Genomic DNA, 23,066 nt, shown 5'->3' on the forward strand with positions numbered 1-23,066 from the left:
CACTAAACCACGCTTCCCTTCCTAGCTCAAAATACCATTACCTTTATTCATTATAATTAGATAGTTATTGGTCTCCCAAGACAGTTATAATACCCAATGAATAAAAACAGCCTGTTGATATGGCATGTACAAGTCATCAAAAATACAAGACTAAATAGTGAGGATTTACATAAGGTCTCCTTTAGAACCAATGAAGAGATTTCTTAGAAGAGGTCCATCTAAAAAAATAATTATGATTCGCTATTGCATTCCAGTAAATCATTCATTAAAGATTCAACAAATACAGAAAAAAAATTTATTAGCAAGATAACAAAATCACAAGTATTTCAAAGAATATTGAACAAAAAAAAATAAAAAATTGGGATGAGGGGAATGGTTCTCTTCTCCCGGTGTTCTCATACTCGCTCCAACGCCTCCACCATAATGATACTGTTTCCTCTGATCACCTGCGGAAACAACAGCCAGTCAATCCTAAAGCAGAAGCTACATCAAACTTGCTTTGTAATCCAAGAAGAGCCTGGACCAAAATTACCAGAAGAGCACGCACAGTATTTTCTTCCATAAAGTTACTTTAATTTGACCTTTGTTACATATATATCCAAACACATTCAGCCCTCCTGCCAATCATACAGGATAAAACAATATTCCTCAAATAGAATAATTCCTAAATAAACCGCAAAAGTGTTGAAAGGCAGACTCTGGTGAATGATTCTAATGGTAATAGTTTCATTTTGTAATCCTGTCCTGATACTGACCACCATGCCGATGCCGTTCTGCAGGCCCCCTGGACCCATCTCCAGGCAGTCATCCATCACCAGGTTCATGAAGGGGTCGAACCCGCGCAGGATGCCTTGGACATGTCTGCCTCCGTTCATCTTCACTGTAAGACGCAGGAGTACAAAGTGTGAAGGCTATCCACATTCAAAACTTGCCTGTCCCAAAATATTTAATCCAATTTAACACGTTACTCAAAATCCTGCATCTCACAATTTTTTTGCCACTTAAAATGTCCCTAATTTCAAATTTTATATGAATTAAGCCAAGTCTCAAAAGTTCAACTTAGTCAACTTACAAATCATATACTGATCGTTATATTATAATTGAAGGGATGATCGACGTTTCTATTTTATAATAGATTTTGAATAGCGTACAACCTCCCTTCAACATATTACTAGTAAACTATATACTATAACTATTACTAGTAAGACGCGTTTAACCGATAATAATATAATGTCCCGCTTGGCCAAATGTGCGCATGCGCCGAAACACAAATAAAGATGCAGCGCAATATGAAAAATAGAGGTGAACGCCCGACCCTACTGTATGCTGAGGGGGTAGAGTATTGATTATAATATTGATAAAACAATTAATCTGCCTGAATCTTATATTCCCAGATCTTAAAGAGATTTGATAGGACGGTCAGTAATCCTGCTACTGCTCAGGAATCACATCTACGTTGAGGATATTGTACTCACATGAAAGCTTCTTGTCCATGAACCTAAGACGAATAAAACACATTTTAGAGGAGTGCGAAACTCAATATAAGACAATGTTTTATCCATGTTTGTTCCAGGCCAGGTGGGTTAGCAGTAGCTTCATTAGCTAGCTCCATTCATCTCTGTAACAAAGTGATCACAACCAAGGTACACACTCCAATCCACACAGTTCACTACTCAAAATTGAAATACTTACTTCTTCAGCTCTGGTGGGTGCGCTTTGCTCATTTTGACCTTTGTTTACGAGTTAAGACAGACACTAGTTTCGTCCGCTCTACGTTTTAAGAGTCGTGGGAGGCGTGCGGATATGAGAGGAGCACTTCCACCAGGGTTGCCAGATTGGGCCGCATTTCCCGCCCAATCTGGCAACTCTGCCTTCCCATCCCCCACCAAATTAGAACGGCGCTTCGCCACAGCGCCCCCGCTGGACTGGAGAAGAGCGATGGATATAACAGTTCTGAACAGGTGTAGAAACTATGTTAAAGCAGCGCTGCACCACAGCGCCACCGGCTGGTCCGGGGGGGAAACATGAGGGCTTTTATTCACTGATTCTCCATGAACGTGTATCATTGTGTGTATGGCACATTATAACCCCATTAGAGGCCGGAATGTTCGTTATTTTTGCGATTAAAATTGCAGTCCTTTGGCCAGAGCTCAGAAGTGTTAACATCCTGGTTAACACAGCTCTGGAGAACCGGAACCTGTTCTAGGGTTAGCCTTCCTTGTTTTTGAGGGATCCCTACTAATAAAATGATAAATCGATTTCCCTATATAAAAAAACTAAAAAAAGAACATTATTCAGTTCAGTTTAACTTTATTGTCCCAAAAAGGGAAACTTGTCTTGCAGTCAGGTACACATAAAAAACACAATATACACAAGGACAGTGTATATAATATTATGAAGCAAGCACAACCATTTACAAAAGGTTTTAATCCCTTCGATAGGTTTTGTAGAATGTAAAAACAACCAATGCCAATACTGGTAATTCCAAAACAATAACCAATTAACTGGAGGCCTGTGACTAACAATTTTCATGGTGAGTACCAAGACACCATATCTAGGTTCAACAGACAGGATTTAATTACCCATCTGCGAGGACCATGTAAGGCAGGGGTCTCAAACTCAACCTACATGGGGGCCGCTGGAGGTAGAGTCTGGGTCAGGCTGGGCCCCATCAAGTATTCCACAAAGAAAAGGAGCACAACTTACCCGACCTAAGTTAATGATCGGGCTATAATTAGATCACGTTGGCTATGTCATCGCTGACAGGGGTGATAACCGGGACATTTTAGCGTCCTTTGGTTTTTGTCGGGACTCAAGATACGCAACTCAAAATTGGGACTGTCCCGGCAAAACCGGGACATCTGGTCACTCTATCACAAGTCATAAAGAAGCGTGGCAAGCCACTGTGCGTTTGACAACAACGCGCGGGCTGCACCAACACTAAACTTTGATGTCAAGTAGGGGGCGACAAAATATCATCCCGCGGGCCTCAATTGGCCCCCGGGCCGCGAGTTTGAGACCACTGATGTAAGGGAATGTAAATTGTAAAAATAAAAAGAATACGGTTCACAAAATGTTAATTTGGTTGAATTTAAATGAGAATTGCAATTGGAGTCAGAGTTCAATTATATCTAATGACATGCGTTTACCATGACAGATCCACCAAAAGTAAAATACTACTTCCATTACCTTAAGGTAAGACATTTTATTAACAAAACGCTCAAATTCAAAAATATGACTCATGCAATAATTATTACATGGGAAATTTAGAGTCTTATCAAATCCATTGGAAAATCAAAGCATTACAAATACTTTGTCAAATGTTTTATGATTTTCATTTAGGGAGTGGAACAAACCTGCCTGACTTACCATTCAATTGTTAAACAGACTATTTAGGCATTGGCATCTATTGATAATACATTCAACCAATCAGCGTGATACTAACAGTGGACTGACTATTCAGGTACTGAATGAGGAATTGTTTCAGCTTTTGTGGCTTCTTAAATTCTGAAACCTAAGTCAACATGGCTCGCTAAAGTGACAATGACAGTCTATTAATCTCTGTTTTTGTTGCTATGGAAACCAAAAGCCTCAGCAATATGGTCCTCCTCCACCCTGACCCGTAGGTGATCCTGGCAGTGTTTCAGAAAGGTGTCCAACGCTGGGAAGGTCTGCTGACAGGGAACACAATGGTAAAGCCTACGTTTCTTAGAACCTAACCCTTTAGAGGTGTCCATCTCCTGAAGGCAAACACTGCACTGTCTCCAGTGTGCAGTTGACTGATGAAGCTCTGCGTGGTTTCTGAGCTCTGACTGAAGGGAAAAAACCTTGGCACACGAGGGACACGGGAAGTCACTCTCCACTTCCTCTTCTACCTTACATCCATTCCTTGAGCTCCTCAGAGCCGTCTCCTCATCCAATGTCTCAGTTTTCCTTCCAGATTTTCCTTTAGTCAAAAGTGCATGGTGGAGATTTTTTGGTTGCCTTTCAGTGTATTTGGATTGTCTGGCATTGGCCTCGGCAGAGTGGCCCTGCTTGGGGATAGCGGTGACATCCGAGGCCGAGTGCTGTTTGGAATGGGCCCTAAGAGACAGATGATGCAGGAAGACTCTACCGCAGACCTGACATGGATACGTCTCCTGCTTCCGACGTTTGGGAATGACCGGAATTCTCTCGCTCCTTGGGGCCGTCTCCCTGCTGTGCATCTCCTTCCTGTGCAAGTACAGCATGGCTGTACTCTTGAAGACCATTTCACAAGAGCGGCAACCCAGCAGCTTTGGCAACTTACTGGCACGGCACCTTACCCTTTGTTGTTCAGACGCCAATAGCTCTGCTGCGTGGCATTTCCGCATATGGCAATGAAGTCCAGCTCCTGTGCGGGAAGTTCTAGGACAGAATAAACATTGGGCAATGGAGACAGTTGGAGGGGTGCTTGCCCCATCCCCAGCCAATACGAATGGTTCACTACGACCAGCCTGCTGATGCTTGAGAAAAGCCCGACTCTCCGCTGGATGGCATGTCCGCATATGGCAATGAATTCCAGCTCCTGAGCGTGCTTTTCTAGGACAGAATAAACATTGGACAAATGTGCGATTTACTTGAGGCTCTGAACTATCAGACTGGCTCGAGCCAGCCTCAGAAGCCGATTGGGGTGAGTCGGCGGGAGGGGTGCTGGCACCATCCCCAGACAATAGAGATGGTTCACCACAAACAGCCTGCTGATGCTGGAGAAGAGCCTGCTTCTGCCTGAAGCCTCTGCCGCACGAGGCACAAGCGTACGGGACACTGTCAATAAAGCCAGGTTGGTGGCCAGGCGACTTGTCCTGGAGACCGTCGGGATCAGAGGCTCCGTCCGCACGAGCCAAACCCAGTTCATCAGGAGAAGTAGCACACATGTGGTGCTGTAATGATGATAGAAGGGAGAACTCATTCCCACAGGACACACATTTGTGAGGCTTGGGTAACGCATGTTTGGACTCTTGATGTAGCGAATGTTCTGTCATGTTAGGGGATTCCTGGTCACATTCTGGACCACCGAAGGAGTGGCATGCAAGGGGCTGCTTTCGAGAGTGACTGTCTGGTTTTGGTTCCACGTGTGCTACCAGTTTGGCCAGCCGGGACAGGGTGCCTGTGGTAGGCCGGCAGCGGTGTAAAGACTCTGGTGCTCTTGTAGGGTTCCAACGGCAAGGGACTCCATCCATGCTCCTTTACAGACCTAGAAATACATGAAAACAAGGTTAAATTGTTCATCACACCATGATGCACCGTCAGAGTCATTACACACGAGACCCACAAAGAAATTTGACACATGTAACTCAGATAACATTTTCCTCCATTAAGCTAGTGACATTGTTGTTTCTTTGTCTTTACAGCGCAATAGTGCTGAATGATTAAAATGTATCTAGATTAAACTAAACTAAACTTTATTTGTACAACCCTAATCACAGGTCTAGTCTCAAAGCGTTTAACAGGCCGTATATTTATGATTGATGAGGATAAAACGAAACGAAGACACCTTGAAAAGGATCGCAGAGTGGGGTATCCCTCCTTCCAGAAAGGATCAGGTGTGCAATTGGGGCCATACTTGACATACATACAGGCAAAACATTTTAAATCAGTGATCGGGTGCTGGCCGGTTAACCTTAAAGAGAGGTGCATCCAGTCGCAGTCGCTGCAACACACTGGAACAGACTAATGAAAGCTCTCCACTATGTGGTGGTGAGAGAGCTGCCTGAGGGGCGTCGCACTGCTCCATGGAAGTCAACATGTCTGCTAACTTTAGCCTGCTGTTAGCATCAGGAGACAGACGCTTAGTCTCTCTCGATCCACAACATACCTCGGCACTACGACCGCTCAGACAGATGGTGTCCCGACGAGGTGAGCTCAAAAGAGACTCCGCTCCACTTTGAGTTTCATCGCGACCATCTACTTTGACAAGGACCGCAAAGCGAAACTATGATTGAACTAAAGTTTGTGTTCACGATGATGAAGACGTGAGATTACTTCCGACGACGTCATCAGACCTCGCTACGTCGTTTATACCTTCTGACGCCTTCAAAACGGTCGGAGTTTCGGCCCTTATGGTGCGTTCACATCGCTGGAAATTATGGGGAAAACATTTTCTCTTCATCGGAAAGTTCGCTTGAACGACACATTAGGCTTGTTTTTGATGGCGCATGCGGCTTCGTTTGCCATGCGTCAGAATGCAATCAGGGATTTAAAACGTCAGAAATCAGTCTACATCTTATATCATACACGCAGCATTGGATGCTGGGACGCGAGAAATGCGGCCGCCATCTTGAAGTGGGGAACCTGGAGCAGCCACAGCGTCTACAGCAGAAACAGGATGCCGGGCTTGTGTTCAGCGTATTCCTGCTCTAATGAGCGGACCGTCAACAATAGGAATCGGGGGATTACTTTTCACAAGTAAGATTTTAACATTACCGTACTATTGGTCGTATTTTGTGAAAAGAATATTACCAGTATTTTGGTCTTCGTTAGTACTGAAATCTTAGCCAGCTAGTCTAATAAAAAAGAGTGACCATAATATAATTGCTTGTCAATGAAATTAAAAAATGACATACTTGAATAAATAAATGATGAAGATAAAGATTGTAAAATCCAACAGGGGTGGAAGTTAGGACCACAGTCCAGATTGTGCAGGGGGGGTATATGTTAACTAACTAGACATGTCTAACTTTCCAACCCATTTTTGTGTAGCCCACCTTCGTGAAATTTGTGGGACAAAATGTGTGATAAACAGGAAAAGGCCGTGCCACACTTACCTGACACCTGGAATGGGGTATCTAATCTTGGGATTACTGTTGAACTAGAATATGTGTTCACCCGGCTATGAACTGAGACTTGATAAATCATATTCCATAAGCACTGACCTAGATTACATCTGACACTTTTGAAGGTTTCCCAAAGACAAAGATGTGAGGAAGAAGTGGGAAGTGGCTTTGAGGAGAGGAGGATTCACTGCAAGTGATTATTCAGTTGTGTGCAGTCAACATTTTAAGCAGGCTGATTTTGACAGGACGGGTCAGATTGTCAGACTACGTGATGGTGTTATTCCATCCCTCTTCAGATTCCCGGTTCACCTCCAAAAAGTAGGTGGATTATCATTAGACTATTAGCATTCATAAATGTAAATATTCTATTGACAAACCAACCTTTTATATATTGTATTATGTATTATGTATAATGTTTCTTCATTTCATTTGGCAAAGGGCAGGGCTGCTTCTACCTCCAGAAGAGCTGACGAAAGCCTGTCCGTGGCCTCTAACGATTCCCCAGAAATGACAACCTCCCACCCACAACCTCAGCCTAATGATGTGAGTATTTCTACTTTCAACATCATACATAATGTTCCTGGACATATTAAAATCTCACTTGTTTTGCTGCCACTCATGTTAAACACACTCACAACTAACTGGCTTTGATAGCTGATGATTATAACAAAGAATGTGGATGTGGGCCATAAACTGCTGCCCCCAACCTTTGGTATTCACTCCCCTCCCACATCAAAGTCTCTCCAACCCTCTCTTCTTTCAAATCTGCCCTCAAATCATACCTTTTAACACTAGTCTTCCCCACCTAACTCCCACCTTATTCTTCATATTTAACCTCTGTTTTTCTTTTATTCCTAGTCTGTCTTACATAGTTTTGATAGGGCAATATGTAAAGCGTCTTAGAGTACCATATTAAGCGCTATATACATTTCATTTATTATTATTATTAAACTAGTTGTGTCAAAATGATGTTTGTGAAGTGAAACATTACTCAAACCATGTTTATCCCTCTTTCTGTCTAGTGGAACATTACTCAAACCCTGTTTGTCCCTTTTTCTACTAGGATCATGGCTATGCCTTGCCTGCTTCTCCTACCGCTGTTAAGGCCAAAGTCAATGAACACCTGGCAAGAGTGGAAAGTCTGGCGCAAGAAAAGAAGAATGCCATGTCCAGAGAAAAGAGGGCAAAAACCACAGTGAAGGGTCTTTTGGGGGATTTAAGGGAAAATAACCTAATTAATGAAGAGCTCAGTGAGAAGCTTGCATTTTACTCAGGTAAGACAAAATTAGCACTTTAAAATTCATGCACATGATATTGTTACTCTCTTTATTAAACTCCTTGGTTATTATCTGAAGCGGACTAATTCATCTTTGCTCATAACATTTCAGACCTTAAGACGGACTTCGTGGCAAAGCAGGGCCATGAGTACTCACAGGACTGCAGCTGTGTGCCGTTGGAGCTTGGTCAGAGAGGCCGTGCCATCTTCATTTGACAAGAACTTCCACCTTCTGACCCTGAAAAACAATGGTGGCCTAGTGATTCCATCACTAGGCTCAGTGAAGGTTTGATTTTTTATTTGATTTTTATCTGTTAGTCTTTGAATATTCAAGTTGCTTTTTTCTTATTTTCTCTGTTCTGTAGTGTCTGTTCAAAGTGTCTGAGCACTGTGTAAAGCACTATATAAATATGTTTTATTATTGTTATGATTATTATAAGGTGCTGAGAGCTGCAGAGAGTGTGATCCGCCAAGCTTCAACAGTGCAAGCTCAAGCTCCTAAGGTGTCGACAGTCCTACACATCGTCCGAGGGGAGATTGGAACTGAGGATGTATTTCTGCTTGGGGGACACATTGAGGAGACACAGTTTGGCATCGACAACCACCATTCGGACTTGTTATCATTGGTTGTGTCAGTGTTTCATAAGATAAGGCTGCACCACATTGCCAAACACGCCTCTTGAACTTCAGAAAGGAAGCACGATAAAGAAGCTGTGCAAAACAATCCTCTTTCAGGGGTTTTAACCCTTACCCTGGCTGCTTTTTATTGTATTTTGAATTTCAGTTAGCAGTATGTTCTTATTTTTAAGTTGCTCCTAACTGCTTCAGTTTTGTTTCTGTTGGAATTATCTTGTATTCAGTGTGTTTCAGGTCCTACATGTTTCTAAATGGTATGACACCAAGTACATGTAGGCGTCAAAATGGTAGGTATTTTAGTGTTGTGCAAGTTATTGTTCCATTGTCTACAAGAATGGGTTATTAATGTTTCCCCTCTTTGCATTTGTGAAAAAAAAAACAAGTTTCTGCCAAGTTCAAGGCACATTTGCACAATGATCTGGTCTCAGCAGATACCTTGTCTTAGTCCGATGACTCTGTTTTTTTTCTCTGATTTTACCACTGCTCCAAAAAAATCTAGCGGAAACCCTGTATTACACATTACCGATTCAAGTCTTCAGTGCATAATGTTCTTGACAAGCAACAGGAAGTTGCTCAAAATACATTTTAATTAATGTTAAGTACATACAATTGAAGTGTTTCTCAGTCAAGGCAAATTAGAAGAACAACAGACCTGGAGAAAGACAGCTTTAATAAAAAAATGTATGTATGTAACAGGTTTGCAGAATAAGCAATTTATAATAATGAGCGAACACTAAATGACCAATACTATACTTCATAGTCTGTACATTTAATTTAGATGCATTTATGTAACCAGAAAAAAAGACAACAGGCAATGCTGATCATTTGTGTGGAAAAAAAACGATCTCATTCTATTAAGCGTCCAACATTACTTTGGTCAATGATTGAATCCCTGCGAATTCTGAGAGATCAACGTGTAGCCTCAGTATCTGATTGGCTCTTCCTTGCTACACAGCATGCTTGATATCAGGGAATTTAAATGCACTCTTTGCAACAAACAAATTAATTGACACATCTGGATTATGTAACATGCCTTCTCTTAGCCAAACCCCCCCGTAAGGGCTGTAATTGTAGCTGCCAAATAGCAAAGCATTCAAGTTTACTTAAAACAACTGCAATGTTGTGGTATAAACACCATTTTCAACATTGCAGTATGTTTCATCACAATATTAAATCAATACTGTTGACTACTCGGATTATCGTCCAACCATATCTTGTGCATTTCTAATTAGTATTCACTACATTCTCATCAAGTTACATATTTGCTACAAGGCTGTTCATTTATGTTTGAAAAAACAACCCACAAATAAGTACCACATTTAATGATTGTCTTCTTCCTCACATTGTGCAGGATAATTATCCTGGTTATGACTAAAGTAGTATCACATGTATTCACATTCCATAAAGAAAATAAAAACTGAACATAAATTATCGCGATAATCCTGGACACAAATGAACCTGGATCACACGACTAGGCAGTCACAGTTATAGGTACCAGAAACAAAAAAACAAACCGATTGAGTGACACTACAGAAGAATTCTCTACCGGCCTGTTAAATTAATTACATTCTTTATAATAATCAAGGAGATCATTTCTCTACCATACTCTAGTTATATTGGAATGGAAACTTAAAATGTACTTACTATTAGCTAGTACCAAGGCAAACGTAGTAAATTCAACCATTTCTCAAACAGAATATTTGATACTATTTGATATTTGTAACTATTTAATCAAATGTTTAATTTGTTTGAACTAATCAGTGATGTGGAGTAGCTACATCACCAGAAAGAGGAACATCTCTGGAGTATCACTTCAACAAAGTGACAACAGTGTGTTACAAAAGGTCACTATGAAAAGGCATCAGCATGTAGGAAGGCTACGTACTATTCTGGAGTGAACATCAGAGCCCAAAGGAGAGCTAGAACATATTTGGTAACTTAAACTGCACCAAGGGAACCTGAAATACAACAGAAGAATGAAGGCCAGATATAGAAAGGTGGCCATATTTAATATCCATACAAATATTTTATTTTCTTTAAATGGCAAAGTAAATCAGAAAAGAAGATGAGGTCATGGCTCCGAGTTAGGCTCAATATGACCATTTCAGTCCCGACAGACTGAAGGGTTGACTGCCTGGAGAATCAGTCTTCTGACCGGGAAAAAAAGCCCCACCAGATCTCTGGGAATCGGAACCTTTTCATCCCAACCGGCCAGTATGATATTAAAATATAAACACAGCCTGTGTTTTGTCCTTTACCTTGTAAAAACAATCACAGAGACAATTTTTGAAGAAAATATAAATCTGTCGACTCCATTGGACACCATCTTTTTAATAAAAAGGATGGTCTCACAAACATTACCTATTATTTACACTATTTTTACTATAACAAGTAAAAACAATCAATGCTGCATGACCTCATCAGGTATGAGTAAAACACGATTCCATGTGACCAGGAGTTAAACTGGAGCTGTCCATGAGAAAGTCTGCCAAACAATATCGACCAGTTCCATTGGTTCCATCACCAAACAAGACTTTTATCAATATGTGGGAATAAATTTAAACTGTCCTTAAACTGGAGATGGACTAAAGCACTTAAACAGAGCCTTGGTGAACCCCCCTCCATACCCACACATTGAACTTAGCAAACATAGATATTTTGTACAACGGAGTACCATGACGGAAGTTTGAGGAGTTGCCCTTAATTTACACGTATAGTGTATTTGCTGTACATTGTTTATTTCCCTGTCGATATGTCTGGCCTAGTTTTCATTAGACACAATTTACCTGGAGTGCTTCAAACATTGGAAGAAGTCCATTCCAAACAGTGGATTTAATTTAAAGGGAAGCCATCAAACTGCTGCTTGTGGTAACTTTGAAGCCCCTGGCTTATCTCTTGTAGTGATTTGGTGCATCTGCAAACATATACTTAAGTCTGTAAGCTTCAGCGAGAAGTAGACCCACTTCCTCGTTACCCCAGTGGATTGTGGGAAGGTTCTGAAGTAGCATGAGAAGCCCCTGTGTAGAGCAAACAATTTCATGAAATGACATTGAGCAAAAGACATTATTATAAACATATTGTACTGTACAACCATACATAGCGTAAGGCATACACAGGCTCAGTGCATTAGTATTGTTTATTCAGCGAGCTCCTATACAATGAGGTTTAGCATTGGACAACAATGTGTACGTTACCTGAAAGTCGACCATGGACAGGATCTCTTTGCGCCACTCAATGAGGAACGCAGCGCACACGTACAAGTGGAAGTTGGAGAAGCCTTCAGCCTCCGCCTGAGAAACCAATCACATTTTACATGAGCCCAACTAAATACTGAAGCTAAATAAATGGCTTCTTGATGTAAAACACACCTCAGTCCATGAGCTGGAAGTTCTAAAATCTCATCAGTCCCATTAGCCAGGCAGACCAAATGCAATCTCTAGATTGTGTTGAAATGTACCCTTTTATCACATGGGGCCGGTGGCGGCCTGCATCGAGTGGCCAGAGTGTAGACATAAAACACCTGCTGTATGGAGGACATTTTTATCTCTTTTTATGATCCGACTCACAGATCGCAGCGGGTGTACAATGTTGATTGACAGGGAGCGTAACTTATTCCCCAACACATTAATATCCCCATAAAGAACCTCCCGTCATTCGGACAAGCAAAACAGATGTTGCTTTGTTTGACTGATTTAAGCAGCCCTTTGAGTTGAGAGGTAGCCTCTTCCAATCTAGAGAGTATTCCTGAAGCCGTTTACGGCCTTCCTTAAGGCCTCTATATGACCACATTAACACATTAATTTGACCACACCCCTAAACCTTAGCCTGCATAAAGAGCAAGGCAACCCAACAGAAAACATGACACCAGCAGCTTTCTAATATTGCCTAACGTCATCATTACTAGACCTATTTCTGAAAATAACATACCTAAAGTAAATACAATTATTTCTCCACAACTACAAGGGCTATAATATGTAATATATTAAGAATTTATTCATTGCGAATATTTCTTATCTCAAATGTTATCCTTTATAGATGATGAACCGCGAGTCAGAGAAACAATATTTCGGTTCTTCTATTTGTCTTGTACATAAGTTGTAATTGACAATAAATCAGACTTTGACTTTGATATGTGATCCAGTGTGATTGTTCTGCAAATGAAATAATTGAACTGGATACTACTTAGAAGTATAGAGTGAGATAGTATATAGTAAAGTGACTACATTATTTACTTAGAGTGAATAAAGTTAAATGTATATGCAAAGCTAGAACACAGCATATGTTGAAGACTATATTTCCGCTTTAATAATATATTTTTTAATGTATATAGCGCTTTTCAAGGTACCCAAAGCACTTTAAAGTGAAGGGGGGACCTCACCAACCAACACCAATACTAGCACCCACTTGGGTGATGCACGGCAGCCAATCTGCACCAGAACGCTCACCACACACCAGCTTGAGGTGGAGAGTGAGGGAATTAATGAGTCAGACAATTATACAGGAGGATGATTAGGGGGCCAGATTGAATGAGCCTGGTTGGGCAGTTTTAGCCAGGACAACGGGGAATCCTCTACTCTTTGCGATAAGTGCCCTGGGATCTTTTATGACCTCTGTGAGTCAGGACCTCAGTTTTACGTCTCCTCCAAAGGACGAGAATAAATCTCATGTTTTAGGTGCATAATCAGTTTGTAGCCCTATAGTACTATATGGTCCTATATATTTTGACACTTGACCTGAAGGTCAAGGACAGGTAGAATAAGCATGATATCAAGCCAAACAATTGCAATAACACCATATGCCCACCAGACAGCGACGAAGAATGGGTGTTCTTATTGAAGACAATTCACACATTTCCTCTGAAACCCTTTCTTAGCTACTCTACATTGATGTTAAGCACCGAAAAAAACAAAGAAGGTAAAATATTATGGGATTGGAATTGTCTTTCATGTAGTCAACAAAGGTTGTGGTAGACTGAAGCCCAACACAAGAAATGACAAGCGGTAGACTAAGCGGCGCATCGAAAAGAACTTCCCCATTATTCCGGGCGTTCTAGCCCACACCGGCGGCGGCGTCTAGCCGCGCGGCAGCGCTCTGCGGCGTGCCACCCCGCTATCCTTCACGCCACTGTTCTATTCCCTAGCGTCGCTGCCCCTGAAAAAAGCGCTTTTTTAAAGCTGGTTTGTACATCCCGGCTTGATACAAGGTCCTGTACATATGGAGACTGTTGATGCAGTAGATTAACAATTCCCCACTGCAAAAAGAATGAGCAATGACTGTAAATAAAGTGACTAAACTGTAAATAAAGTGCCCGACAGTGCATAAAGTAACTATGAATGAATGTGACTGTCATTGTGAGCGCAAAGAGAGGATCATGGGCATCAGGGCCATATATGTAGTCATAAAACATCTGGTATAACGTTATGTTAACCTATACCGACCATGTTGGTTAATCACAACGGTGCTGCAGCGCGACGCTTCCTATTGGTGCTAAGGGCGGCAATTGACACGCGTGAAATGCGCACCGCGGCACTTCGGCACCATCCAGACGTGTACATTGACCAGTACCTGGTGGGCGACCCAGACCCCATGGACCCGTACATGGTAGGGGTCCGAGGACCCCATTGACCCGTACCTGGTGGGCGACCCATACCCCATCGACCCGTACCTGGTAGGTGTCCCAGACCCGTATGGTGCAGCGCAGCGGTAGCTCTCTCATCAGCAGGTTGTTCATCCAGCGGAACGCAAACTGCAGGTACTCCACCTCGTACCTCTTCAGGTGACCATGGATGTCCACTAGGGAACACGCACACACACACACACACACACAAACACTATCCAGAGATCCATGTGTACCAAAGCAGTCCACTCCTATGTTGACAGAGGAGCAGCTTACTGTCTATCCTGCTGACCAGTTCCTCCAGGTCCTTCACTTTGTTCTGGATTCCGGGCTGAGCAAACGTGTAGTTGTCCTTCAATTTGTCAAGACCGAAACAAGGCAGAAATAGGATGTCAGGTAAGGCAGACAATAAAGTGTTCATTTGCATGCACTGGGCGTGTGTGTGTGTGCCAACCTGTATTCCATCCAGCAGCTTGCTCATACACCAGAAGCTGTCTGCTTCAATGTTCCTCTGCGTCTCCAGAGGAAGGCCGGCCATCTCAAAGTTCTCCACATCCTCCTCTAGCAGAGCACAAGTTGAGAATTCATCACCAAATTAAAGACACAACTCAACGGCTTCGCTTTGATCCTGAATCGATAATGAATTTAGATCTACAAAGCACCAGCCTAAAGTAAGATGCAAGATCACACAATAATATATTCAAACTGAATGAAGAAACAGGATCAGAACACATTTGTTTGTAAAAAAGTAAGAAATTAGTAATACAACAAACCCCGATGAAAGTTTGAACAAATGGAACGCACTCGGCATACGACTGAATGGTAACCACTAAGTCCTTATGCTGATGCTGGATATGAGCACAAGACACAAGGTTCACTTACCCACAAATTCCGAAAGGAAAACTACGAAGAAGGGTGTGACCAGGTCGTTGATCCCCTGGACGTATCCACTGGCAGGGTGGCGGATCGCCCAGATGAACAGGATGCGCTCAAACACCTGCAGCACAAAGAAATAATAAATGGTTCATGTTAAGCTATGCTACTTGAGGAATAAGTATCGAAATATTGGTACTAGGTCATCAGAGCGTATGCTATACTGATACTGAACAGCCTTCAGTATCACTTTTTGTGGCGATGAGAACCAGCAACCAGTGCTTTCAATAAGATGTAACGGTCACTGTGACAGTGGTATAGGCTTTGTGAACACTCTGGCCCAACATGGTTCTAGAATGGATTGAAACAGCAGGTCCAGCTCGGGGCTGCTGTGTGAATGACCTCTCACCTCTTGCACCGTCGGCTGCTGGAACAGGGGGATCAGAGGGTTGGTTCTGGGAATGTCGATGTGGATCTGACCAGGAGACAGATTGGTAAACACAATGACCATTAGACTTATGCAATTTGTTTATGAAGCTCAGATTGTGTGTTATAATGGGGCAATCGGGTTGAGTTTGAATCACTGAAATATCACCTGTCTGTATGTGTCTTTGAAGTGCTCGTCTGTTCTGGAGTGGTAGTACTGCTCTATGAAGCCAAAGTACTCGTCTCTCTTCCTCTTCAGCACCAGATCCCTGCGCTCCATGTTGGCAGGAAGGTAGCCCTTCAACATAAGAGGGTTAAGCACATTCAGGTAACAAGGAGGCTTGTTGAAAAGGAGCAGCCAGGTGAAGACGACTCATTTACATCTACATTTAGGGGATTTTGATGACGCTTTTATCCAAAGCGACATGCAACCATTCATTCACTCACTCACTCATTCACACACCGACGGCGGAGTCGACCACGCAGGGCGACAGCCAGCTCGTCGGAAGCAGTCGGCGTTGGGGTGTCTTGCTCAGGGACACCTCGACGCTCAAAGGCTAGGAGGAGCCGGGCATCGAACTTGCAATCTTTCGGTTACTAGTCAACCCGCTCTACCTCCGGAGCTACCCGCCTCAGAGAAAAGAAGGTTTCCTATGTTGGGACTCACAGAGAGAAGCCTCCAGGTGATTGGTCGGACCTCTCTTGGGATGCCTGACCAGCTGCTCTTCCGCAGCTCCTCTGAAAGCACAGCAGTGTGGAGTGACGGTGAGCATCGTGATTAGTGAGTATCGGCCACTCTGCAAGTATCAACAGCAATCCTCTGTTGCAGAGCTGGGTGTAGGTCTAATGTGTAGGTGGTACTGTGTGTGTTTGTGTGAACAGTATATCAGATCCCATTTTCCTGTCTTGAGTGTGCATACTTTAAATGGCGAAGCAATCCTGCTCAGTAGCCAGGCGTGCCATAACACCAGTAGGAAATAACTCACCCTTTTTAAAACATGATTCAATGACTGAGTACTTGATTGTTAAAAAACGCTTTACACGCGGTTATCCATGTTTGGAGTTTTTACCGACTACAAACTTCCCAGTATCTCAAACCTACAGAAGGAATCGTTGATGCCTTAAAAATAAAAAATAAATAAAATTAAAATAAAGTTGAATCAAATCAAATCAACACCAGACATCACCAACATCAGTAAATTGCTTGTCACGAATGATACATCCAGGGAAAGCAATAATATGTAGCTCCACACAATAATGAGGACAACGCGTGCGGTGGTCTCCCTCTTACCCAGGTCGGTGTTGGGGCTGGCCAGCAGCTGGCGGAACTTGTCCTGCCGACTCTTCTCTCGCACCGTCATGGGCGGCGCTCCCGACGCGTTCTGGTCCGAGATGCGTGCGATCAGCGGGATGATGGGTCTCATCGGGAGGGACTTCTGCTTCTGCAGCGTGGATCGAACTAGGCGGGGCAGGAGACCAGAGGACAGAGCACAGAGTTATCTAATCCGGTATAGGTTGAACCGGACCCCTCCCTCCCCCGGTCATCTCCCGTGATGCCGGGTGAGGTTGGCCCGTTCAGACGTGGTGCAGCAGCGAGCGTGGCGAACCTCTCCACATAAGTACCTGAGGAATCGCCGAGGTGGGCATCACTGCTGGACTTGCCCACCCTGCCATTGAACTCTCCGCATTCTTCCTCCTCTCCTTCGTCCTGCTGCGCCTCTTCCTCGCAGTCAGGCTCCTGCTCCTCCTGGGGGTTCAGGCCGGCTGCCCCCAGAGGAGTCAGGCGGTCAGCGAGGTCCGCCTGGTGCAGGGACGGCCCTGGGTACTGGAAAACACGGCAGACAAGCAAGACAATTTTATTCTAGTTCTTTTCATCCGTCGTCGTGGATCTCGGTGACAAAGAGTAGTGCACATTATTACCAGACCAACAGTAATAAAGAAACACCTATGATCAACTGTTCTAGCGTCGGGTCCAACCACCACGGCAGACCGATTTTTCTAGGTCCATGCGAGGGAGAAGCTGCTTCTAAACCAGCAGAGTACAGAGCTATCAGGGCCGTCACCTGCTGGAGAGGTGGGGAGGGGTGCAGGCCGGGCGTCAGTGACGTCTGATGGGCAGCCAGGAAGTCTTCGTCCTCCTCATCATCGTCGATATCCCAGGCATCGTTGGTGCTACGCGCAAATTCGTGGAAACTAGAGGGCTTCTTGGACTTCAGATTGCTGAAGTTTGGCTTGGCAGCTTCTTTGGCGAACCTGAAAAGCCATAATGTCAGATGAATTCATTAGTGGTGCGTCACGAGAGTTTAAAAGGTGTGCCAAACAACGTGCTTCAACAATCACGCCTACAACAATATGACAGACAGGACATTTTCCATAACGACATTCTTGTACTCTTCCATCTAGCAACTAATTCATTTGATTGTAGTAATTTAATTAGTGGAATAATAACAGAATGAGGAACAACATGTAGAAAAAATAACCTTGCACATCTGACAAGGCACCGTGCACAACACAAATGATAATAAATCGAGAAAATAAACAACGCATTCATTTGCATGTCCACAATGCAGCCCAAAGGCAAAACACAGTCCCAAAAACCACAGCGATGTCGGCCATACAATAGCCAAAATGAAAACGTCCACATGGATGGCATACGACCATGCAGACGAGTTGTGGCGAGCACTTACGTGCGCCGCAGTCGGGGGTCGAGGGGTGGATGCTGAGCTCCATAAACTGGCTGAATACTGGAGGAGACGAGAAACGCGTCCTATCAATACTGCCACACAATAAACATACTTTTCATGTCTTTGACTGTTATCTTTGGAAAGGCATCAGGGAATTAGATAGTGTGGGCTTCCTTAGATATCAACATGACTCAGACCAAGCAAGCCTACATTTGCCCAGTGTAGCTTGTAACAATTTCTCACTCCGTCCGTCCCCTTTGAATACAATCAGAATGAGGACTAATATAACGAATGCGGTCTAACCAAACCAGAACCAGTGAACAGCTTGCATGGCTCTGACTACCGCTCACTTCCACCCTGCCAAGCACATTCTGTTCATCAGTTTGCACGCTGCCAGATTCTTAGCAGTTGGCCTCTGGTCCAAATGTTCTGCAGACCCCCTGCACCTCACCTGGCCCAGCCCCGAACCCTAAAACATGATGCTTTTGCCATCTAGGATGATCCAGATTGTATCGACAAGAGCAATTTGTCTTTCAACATCCTAGTAATTTCAAACTGTTTCATAGAAAAGATAATGCATGACTATTTATTCACATTGCAAAGTTGCCAAATATTCTGATGTTTGGGGTCGGCAGTAGGAGATAGAGCGGGGTGGCTGGTAATTACAAGGTTGCGAGTTCAATCCCCGGCTCCTCCTAGCTGAGTGTCAAGGTGTCCCTGAGCAAGGCACCTAACCCTTACTGCTCCCGACGAGCTGGCTGTTGTTTTGCATGGTTTACTCCGCCGTCGGTGTGTGAATGCGGTGTGTGAATGCTTTACAACATCCAATATTGTAAAGCATTTTCAATAAAAGCATTATATAAATACAGTTCATTTACCATTTACCATTTACCAATGAAGGTCGAGAGCCTAGATAGGAGTTTGAAGTAGTTTGATCAATGCTTGGTTTAGTCAGAGCAGATCCAAAAGCAGCGCTTCAACAGTGCAGGGTAGTCTAGGTCTATATCAGTTAATTCCCTGTACATCGGAAAAACACGGGCAAGCCTATGAGATGAATTATAAAACCTGTAACCAGATAGATTCAACATCAACGTATTCCTAGAGCAAGCTAAGAGTTTGCTCTGCCAGAACTGGGTCTGTTTACTATCTGGCTCAGAGTCCTCTGTTTACTAGGCTCAATCTTGTTTTATCAGGAGCTGCTCAAGGACAGGCAGTTTGAGCGAGCCAGTTGCCTTTCCTGTTCAAACATAGGTTTCACCGTATGTTGTGTTTTGCTCCCCAGCTTTTACACCAACCACCATTGGGAAAGATGAGTGTGCGTGACAAAGGGACCCCGCCCTCTTCTTACAGATGGGTTCTTCTCAGATTACCCTGAACAGACTGGTTACTGGTTGCTGCATCCCCCTCCCCACCAAGCTTTCTACAGTTTGGAAAGGAATAACTAAGTATTTGAATAGACAAAGATACACATATTAACATCTAGCACTCATATAGAATATCCCCGTTCAAGGTTTCGTGACGAAATAGTTTATTTCCGGGGATAATGTGACTAGTAGTAACAGCCGCTAAGTAGCATCAAATTGTACACGTTATGAACGTGTAACACAAAGATAGGGTAAGGTCATAGAAATGCAACCTTCATTGCATTGGCGTAACGTTATTGTTGGTAGGTATTGATAAACCATAGCAGTTCAGACTACATTTAGGCCTTGATCTAATATCCTACCAAACTCTATTATGAGGAAATAAACGTTGAAGATCAACTTAATTAAATATGCTTACACACAGCAGTTGTGACACACAGGTTGTTGATGTAAAGTTACTGAACAGCAGTAACCGCTGGTCTGAAACATATGGCAGAGTATACACATCACAGCTGCTTCTGGACCTCTCCCATACATAGTTTTAGTTTATAGATGAAAGGTCTCCGTATGAGTCTATCAATTAACGGGTCACCTTATTAGTCTCCTTAGGAGTCTATAGATGAAGGGGTCTCCTTATGACTATATATATATATATATATATATATATATATATATATATATATAAAGGGTCTCCTTATGAGTCTATAGATGAAGGGGTCTCCTTATGAGTCTCCTTATGAGTCTATATACAATGGGTCTCCTTAGTGGTCTACAGACCCGTGGTGTTTAGTTCCATAAAGCCCCGCTGGTCCTGGGTACCTAACCCTAACCCGTTCCCAGCACTTCTCCCCTGAGTCTGACAGCCTGGGTCTGAGATGCCCTCAGCCCGGTGGATCCTAACCGCAGAGTCCCATCTGGGGGAGAACAGACTTATAATAATGAGCCTACCTTCCGGGAACCTTGACGTTCCTCCTCCAGAAGTGGATTCGGTTCTCGGTCGCCATACTTCAATAGTCCGTCACACCGAGTCTACCCAGACCGATACCTCATGGGGGTCCGTCTCCGTGGTCAACCGGCGATACCGTCCCGCCGCTTGGCCCCTTTTACCTTCCCCAAAGTTTGTAGTCCTTTAAAAATGTTTTTGTGTTAAATTATGATGATGTACGATACCGAGCGCTGGAGGCCGCCATCTTGGATCACCCAGAAGCAGCCGTATGATTGGCTGACGGGTCTAACAGGTGATTGGCGGATGAGTCTGCCAATCAACAGGTGCACAGAAAGTTACTCATGTAACTTATATTTACTGATCCATCTTCTGTTCACCGATCTTTATTAGTGGTTCATAACGTTTACTTTGTAATATGCATTATTTGTTGACTGATGAATTGTTCATCTGGCAAGGAGCCTCTGACAATGTGGCTAGGGCAATAATTTGTCTGACCACTAATTCATTATTACATTACAACCAAGCCTTGTATTTGCTTTATTATTATTCATATTTTTGTAAACCTGGTTTATATCCCACTCTAGTTATCAATGTTTAGGTTATGATTCGAATCAATAAGCCGCACAATATAATCAGTAAGTATCACATTGCCTGGTCCCTCAGAGGTTAATTTACTCTGCTTTTCATTCAGAAAGCTCAGTACAAAGCAACTTCTCCTTTTGAGGTAGTTTACCCTGATTTGTTTTACGCTTCTCCTTTCTGGTGTAGGGATGCATTATTGCCTTTTAGTCACAAGAGGGCAGGCATTTTCTACTGCCGTACCACATAATGGGAAGACCAGTCTTTATCTAGGCCTTGTCCCACAGATCTAGGGTCTTTAAATCTTACTTTTAACCATGATCAATTCATTCACATGTTGTATATGATAAATTCCACAAATACCAGTAGAATGGTTCTATCTGGTAGGCCTCCCTCTCAATGTGCTTTTTCAATTTCACAAGGCAAAAGCTTATAGAAGTGAACAACCAAATTAGACCCCTTTTCATATTCAAATTGTAACATTTGGATATGGTGGAGGGATATGGGTTTTGCTGGACACACTGAAATTGCAGGTGCTCTCCTGCATTTGTTTGTTTATGGAAATCACTGCAACTACCGGCAAAGGCTCTCCAACTCCCCCCCTCGTCCAACAGCATTCAAGAGACAACATTCAGGTGAGACAACATACAGGTGAGGCTCCTTTTGTCCATCCTTCTCCGTCCAAATTCCACGGCAGCTCTAAGTGTTCAGTTCCTCGATCCTTCAGCACCTTTCTTTGCTTTAACATTCGGTCTTTACCCCACAATATCCTATCAGCTCCTAATGTTTTCCAGGCTCTTTGAAATTCAACTCCCTTGGAATACGTATTTTGTCTTTATTTATAGTGGTGTGGTTAACTCATACACCAGAGCTGTTATGAAACGAGACGGCAGGGAGAAGAAACTCTCTTGTAGTCACAAGACACGGAAATACAAACTGTTTTTGGGGAACTGCCAGAGTCCGTTCATTTAGAAAGAGGAGTTCTGAAGTTACTTTGAACCTTTAGCTTTCCCTTCAGTCGTCCAACTATCCCATGGGTCCCATTCTTAGATGGAGCTCCTTCTTTTCATGATTTACATGTGTATATTTTCTTAAATAGATTGAGAGGTGGCTATTGAAGAAGTCAGATGTCATTTTTCGTTTACTAAAAAATAACTTTTACTGTGTCAGGACTCATGTTAAAGCCCCTAGCCATGTTGGCGTCCTCTCTGAATTGATAGCATTGTGACTCTTGTCTCCCTCCATGAATGAAGCAAAAACATCATTATTTTAGAAAAGAGGCACTTTCTGCTTTCTTTCAGTTGCTCCTGTCTTCCCCTAGTAGTGGATGTTGACACTCTTGAACACTCTTGAACACCTTTCAGTTATTTTGTAAGTTAAGGGAACGCTGATAGAAGAGTAATTTAGACATCCAAAAATATTAGCAGAATATTACATTGCGTAAACCTTGTTGAAATTTAAGTCAAGAAAAAGTTTGGTTACATAAATTGGATTTAGAAAAGGGAGGTATTTTTGTATTTGTTTACCTTTCTTGGTCTTGGAACTATATTTGTAGTTTTTGAAATTTTCATTGGTTACTGGAGAATGGCAAGGAGAATACAAAAGTGGTCTTGTTATTTATATGCTGTAAACAACAGCCAGAATAAAGATAATGTTGGCATGTCCTTATTCTGTGTTTGTCCTCTACAGAGAAAAGGGGATGTGGAGCCTGGCTTCCCATCTCAAGGTCAAAGGGTCATCTGTGTCAGTAGCCTAATGCCCACAGCAAGGCAATACTCAGGCCATGGAGGATAGGGAGTTCTCAGAGAAAGGTAATCATATACATTACATATGTGTGTGCATGTTTTCAATGTTACCACTAATCACGCAGT

At 43.0% G+C, this 23,066-nt stretch overlaps 4 protein-coding genes across 10 annotated transcripts; 1 reads left to right on the plus strand and 3 right to left on the minus strand.

Annotated features, from left to right (window-relative positions):
- Positions 1-281: 281 nt before the first annotated feature.
- Positions 282-1,914, minus strand: snrpg (small nuclear ribonucleoprotein polypeptide G). The gene is made up of 4 exons (XM_030363396.1): positions 1,693-1,914; positions 1,476-1,498; positions 756-880; positions 282-446 (listed from the first exon to the last, which is right to left on the minus strand). The coding sequence occupies exons 1-4, from the start codon at positions 1,722-1,724 to the stop codon at positions 396-398; spliced, it is 231 nt and encodes a 76-aa protein (XP_030219256.1). The 5' UTR covers positions 1,725-1,914; the 3' UTR covers positions 282-395.
- Positions 1,915-2,293: 379 nt separating this feature from the next.
- si:ch211-148l7.4 (zinc finger protein 135) lies at positions 2,294-6,013 on the minus strand. Of its 3 annotated transcripts, none has more exons than XM_030362950.1 (2): positions 5,837-6,013; positions 2,294-5,215 (listed from the first exon to the last, which is right to left on the minus strand). In XM_030362950.1, the coding sequence occupies exon 2, from the start codon at positions 5,199-5,201 to the stop codon at positions 3,555-3,557; it is 1,647 nt and encodes a 548-aa protein (XP_030218810.1). In that variant the 5' UTR covers positions 5,202-5,215; positions 5,837-6,013; the 3' UTR covers positions 2,294-3,554. The 3 variants fall into 3 exon arrangements, with proteins under 3 accessions (XP_030218810.1, XP_030218818.1, XP_030218829.1); XM_030362958.1 differs by lacking the exon at positions 5,837-6,013 and adding an exon at positions 5,642-5,812; XM_030362969.1 differs by lacking the exon at positions 5,837-6,013 and adding an exon at positions 5,516-5,624.
- Positions 6,014-6,074: 61 nt separating this feature from the next.
- Positions 6,075-9,560, plus strand: LOC115548498 (THAP domain-containing protein 6). Of its 4 annotated transcripts, none has more exons than XM_030363191.1 (6): positions 6,075-6,426; positions 6,920-7,112; positions 7,233-7,337; positions 7,858-8,068; positions 8,183-8,356; positions 8,511-9,560. In XM_030363191.1, the coding sequence occupies exons 1-5, from the start codon at positions 6,107-6,109 to the stop codon at positions 8,284-8,286; spliced, it is 933 nt and encodes a 310-aa protein (XP_030219051.1). In that variant the 5' UTR covers positions 6,075-6,106; the 3' UTR covers positions 8,287-8,356; positions 8,511-9,560. The 4 variants fall into 4 exon arrangements, 3 of the variants coding, with proteins under 3 accessions (XP_030219051.1, XP_030219060.1, XP_030219069.1); XM_030363200.1 differs by having other exon boundaries at positions 7,040-7,112; XM_030363209.1 differs by having other exon boundaries at positions 7,091-7,112.
- tbc1d22b (TBC1 domain family, member 22B) lies at positions 9,358-20,950 on the minus strand. 2 transcript variants are annotated; one of them, XM_030362982.1, is made up of 14 exons: positions 20,619-20,950; positions 18,310-18,366; positions 17,686-17,875; positions 17,246-17,447; positions 16,914-17,081; positions 16,290-16,360; positions 15,792-15,920; positions 15,606-15,671; positions 15,206-15,320; positions 14,778-14,884; positions 14,600-14,675; positions 14,372-14,499; positions 11,901-11,996; positions 9,358-11,723 (listed from the first exon to the last, which is right to left on the minus strand). In XM_030362982.1, exons 1-14 carry the CDS (start codon positions 20,672-20,674, stop codon positions 11,595-11,597), a joined length of 1,590 nt encoding a protein of 529 aa, XP_030218842.1. In that variant the 5' UTR covers positions 20,675-20,950; the 3' UTR covers positions 9,358-11,594. The 2 variants fall into 2 exon arrangements, with proteins under 2 accessions (XP_030218842.1, XP_030218852.1); XM_030362992.1 differs by lacking the exon at positions 18,310-18,366 and having other exon boundaries at positions 20,619-20,926.
- Between the last annotated feature and the right edge of the window lie 2,116 nt (positions 20,951-23,066).

This window comes from Gadus morhua, chromosome 1, assembly GCF_902167405.1.
Source record: "Gadus morhua chromosome 1, gadMor3.0, whole genome shotgun sequence".
Taxonomy (NCBI): domain Eukaryota; kingdom Metazoa; phylum Chordata; class Actinopteri; order Gadiformes; family Gadidae; genus Gadus; species Gadus morhua.

Coding starts and splice junctions, on each gene's coding strand:
- si:ch211-148l7.4 (XM_030362950.1), bottom strand. CDS start 5,201: ATGGATGGAGTCCCTTGCCGTTGGAACCCTACAAGAGCACCAGAGTCT.
- LOC115548498 (XM_030363191.1), top strand. CDS start 6,107: ATGGGGAAAACATTTTCTCTTCATCGGAAAGTTCGCTTGAACGACACA. Junction 7,113..7,232: donor TCCCGGTTCACCTCCAAAAA/GTAGGTGGATTA, acceptor CATTTGGCAAAG/GGCAGGGCTGCTTCTACCTC. Junction 7,338..7,857: donor CACAACCTCAGCCTAATGAT/GTGAGTATTTCT, acceptor TTTTTCTACTAG/GATCATGGCTATGCCTTGCC.
- snrpg (XM_030363396.1), bottom strand. CDS start 1,724: ATGAGCAAAGCGCACCCACCAGAGCTGAAGAA. Junction 1,499..1,692: donor CACCCACCAGAGCTGAAGAA/GTAAGTATTTCA, acceptor TATTCGTCTTAG/GTTCATGGACAAGAAGCTTT. Junction 881..1,475: donor CATGGACAAGAAGCTTTCAT/GTGAGTACAATA, acceptor TGCGTCTTACAG/TGAAGATGAACGGAGGCAGA.
- tbc1d22b (XM_030362982.1), bottom strand. CDS start 20,674: ATGGCGACCGAGAACCGAATCCACTTCTGGAGGAGGAACGTCAAGGTT. Junction 14,676..14,777: donor AGCTGCTGGATGGAATACAG/GTTGGCACACAC, acceptor GACAAATTGAAG/GACAACTACACGTTTGCTCA. Junction 14,500..14,599: donor ACTGGTCAGCAGGATAGACA/GTAAGCTGCTCC, acceptor CGTGTTCCCTAG/TGGACATCCATGGTCACCTG.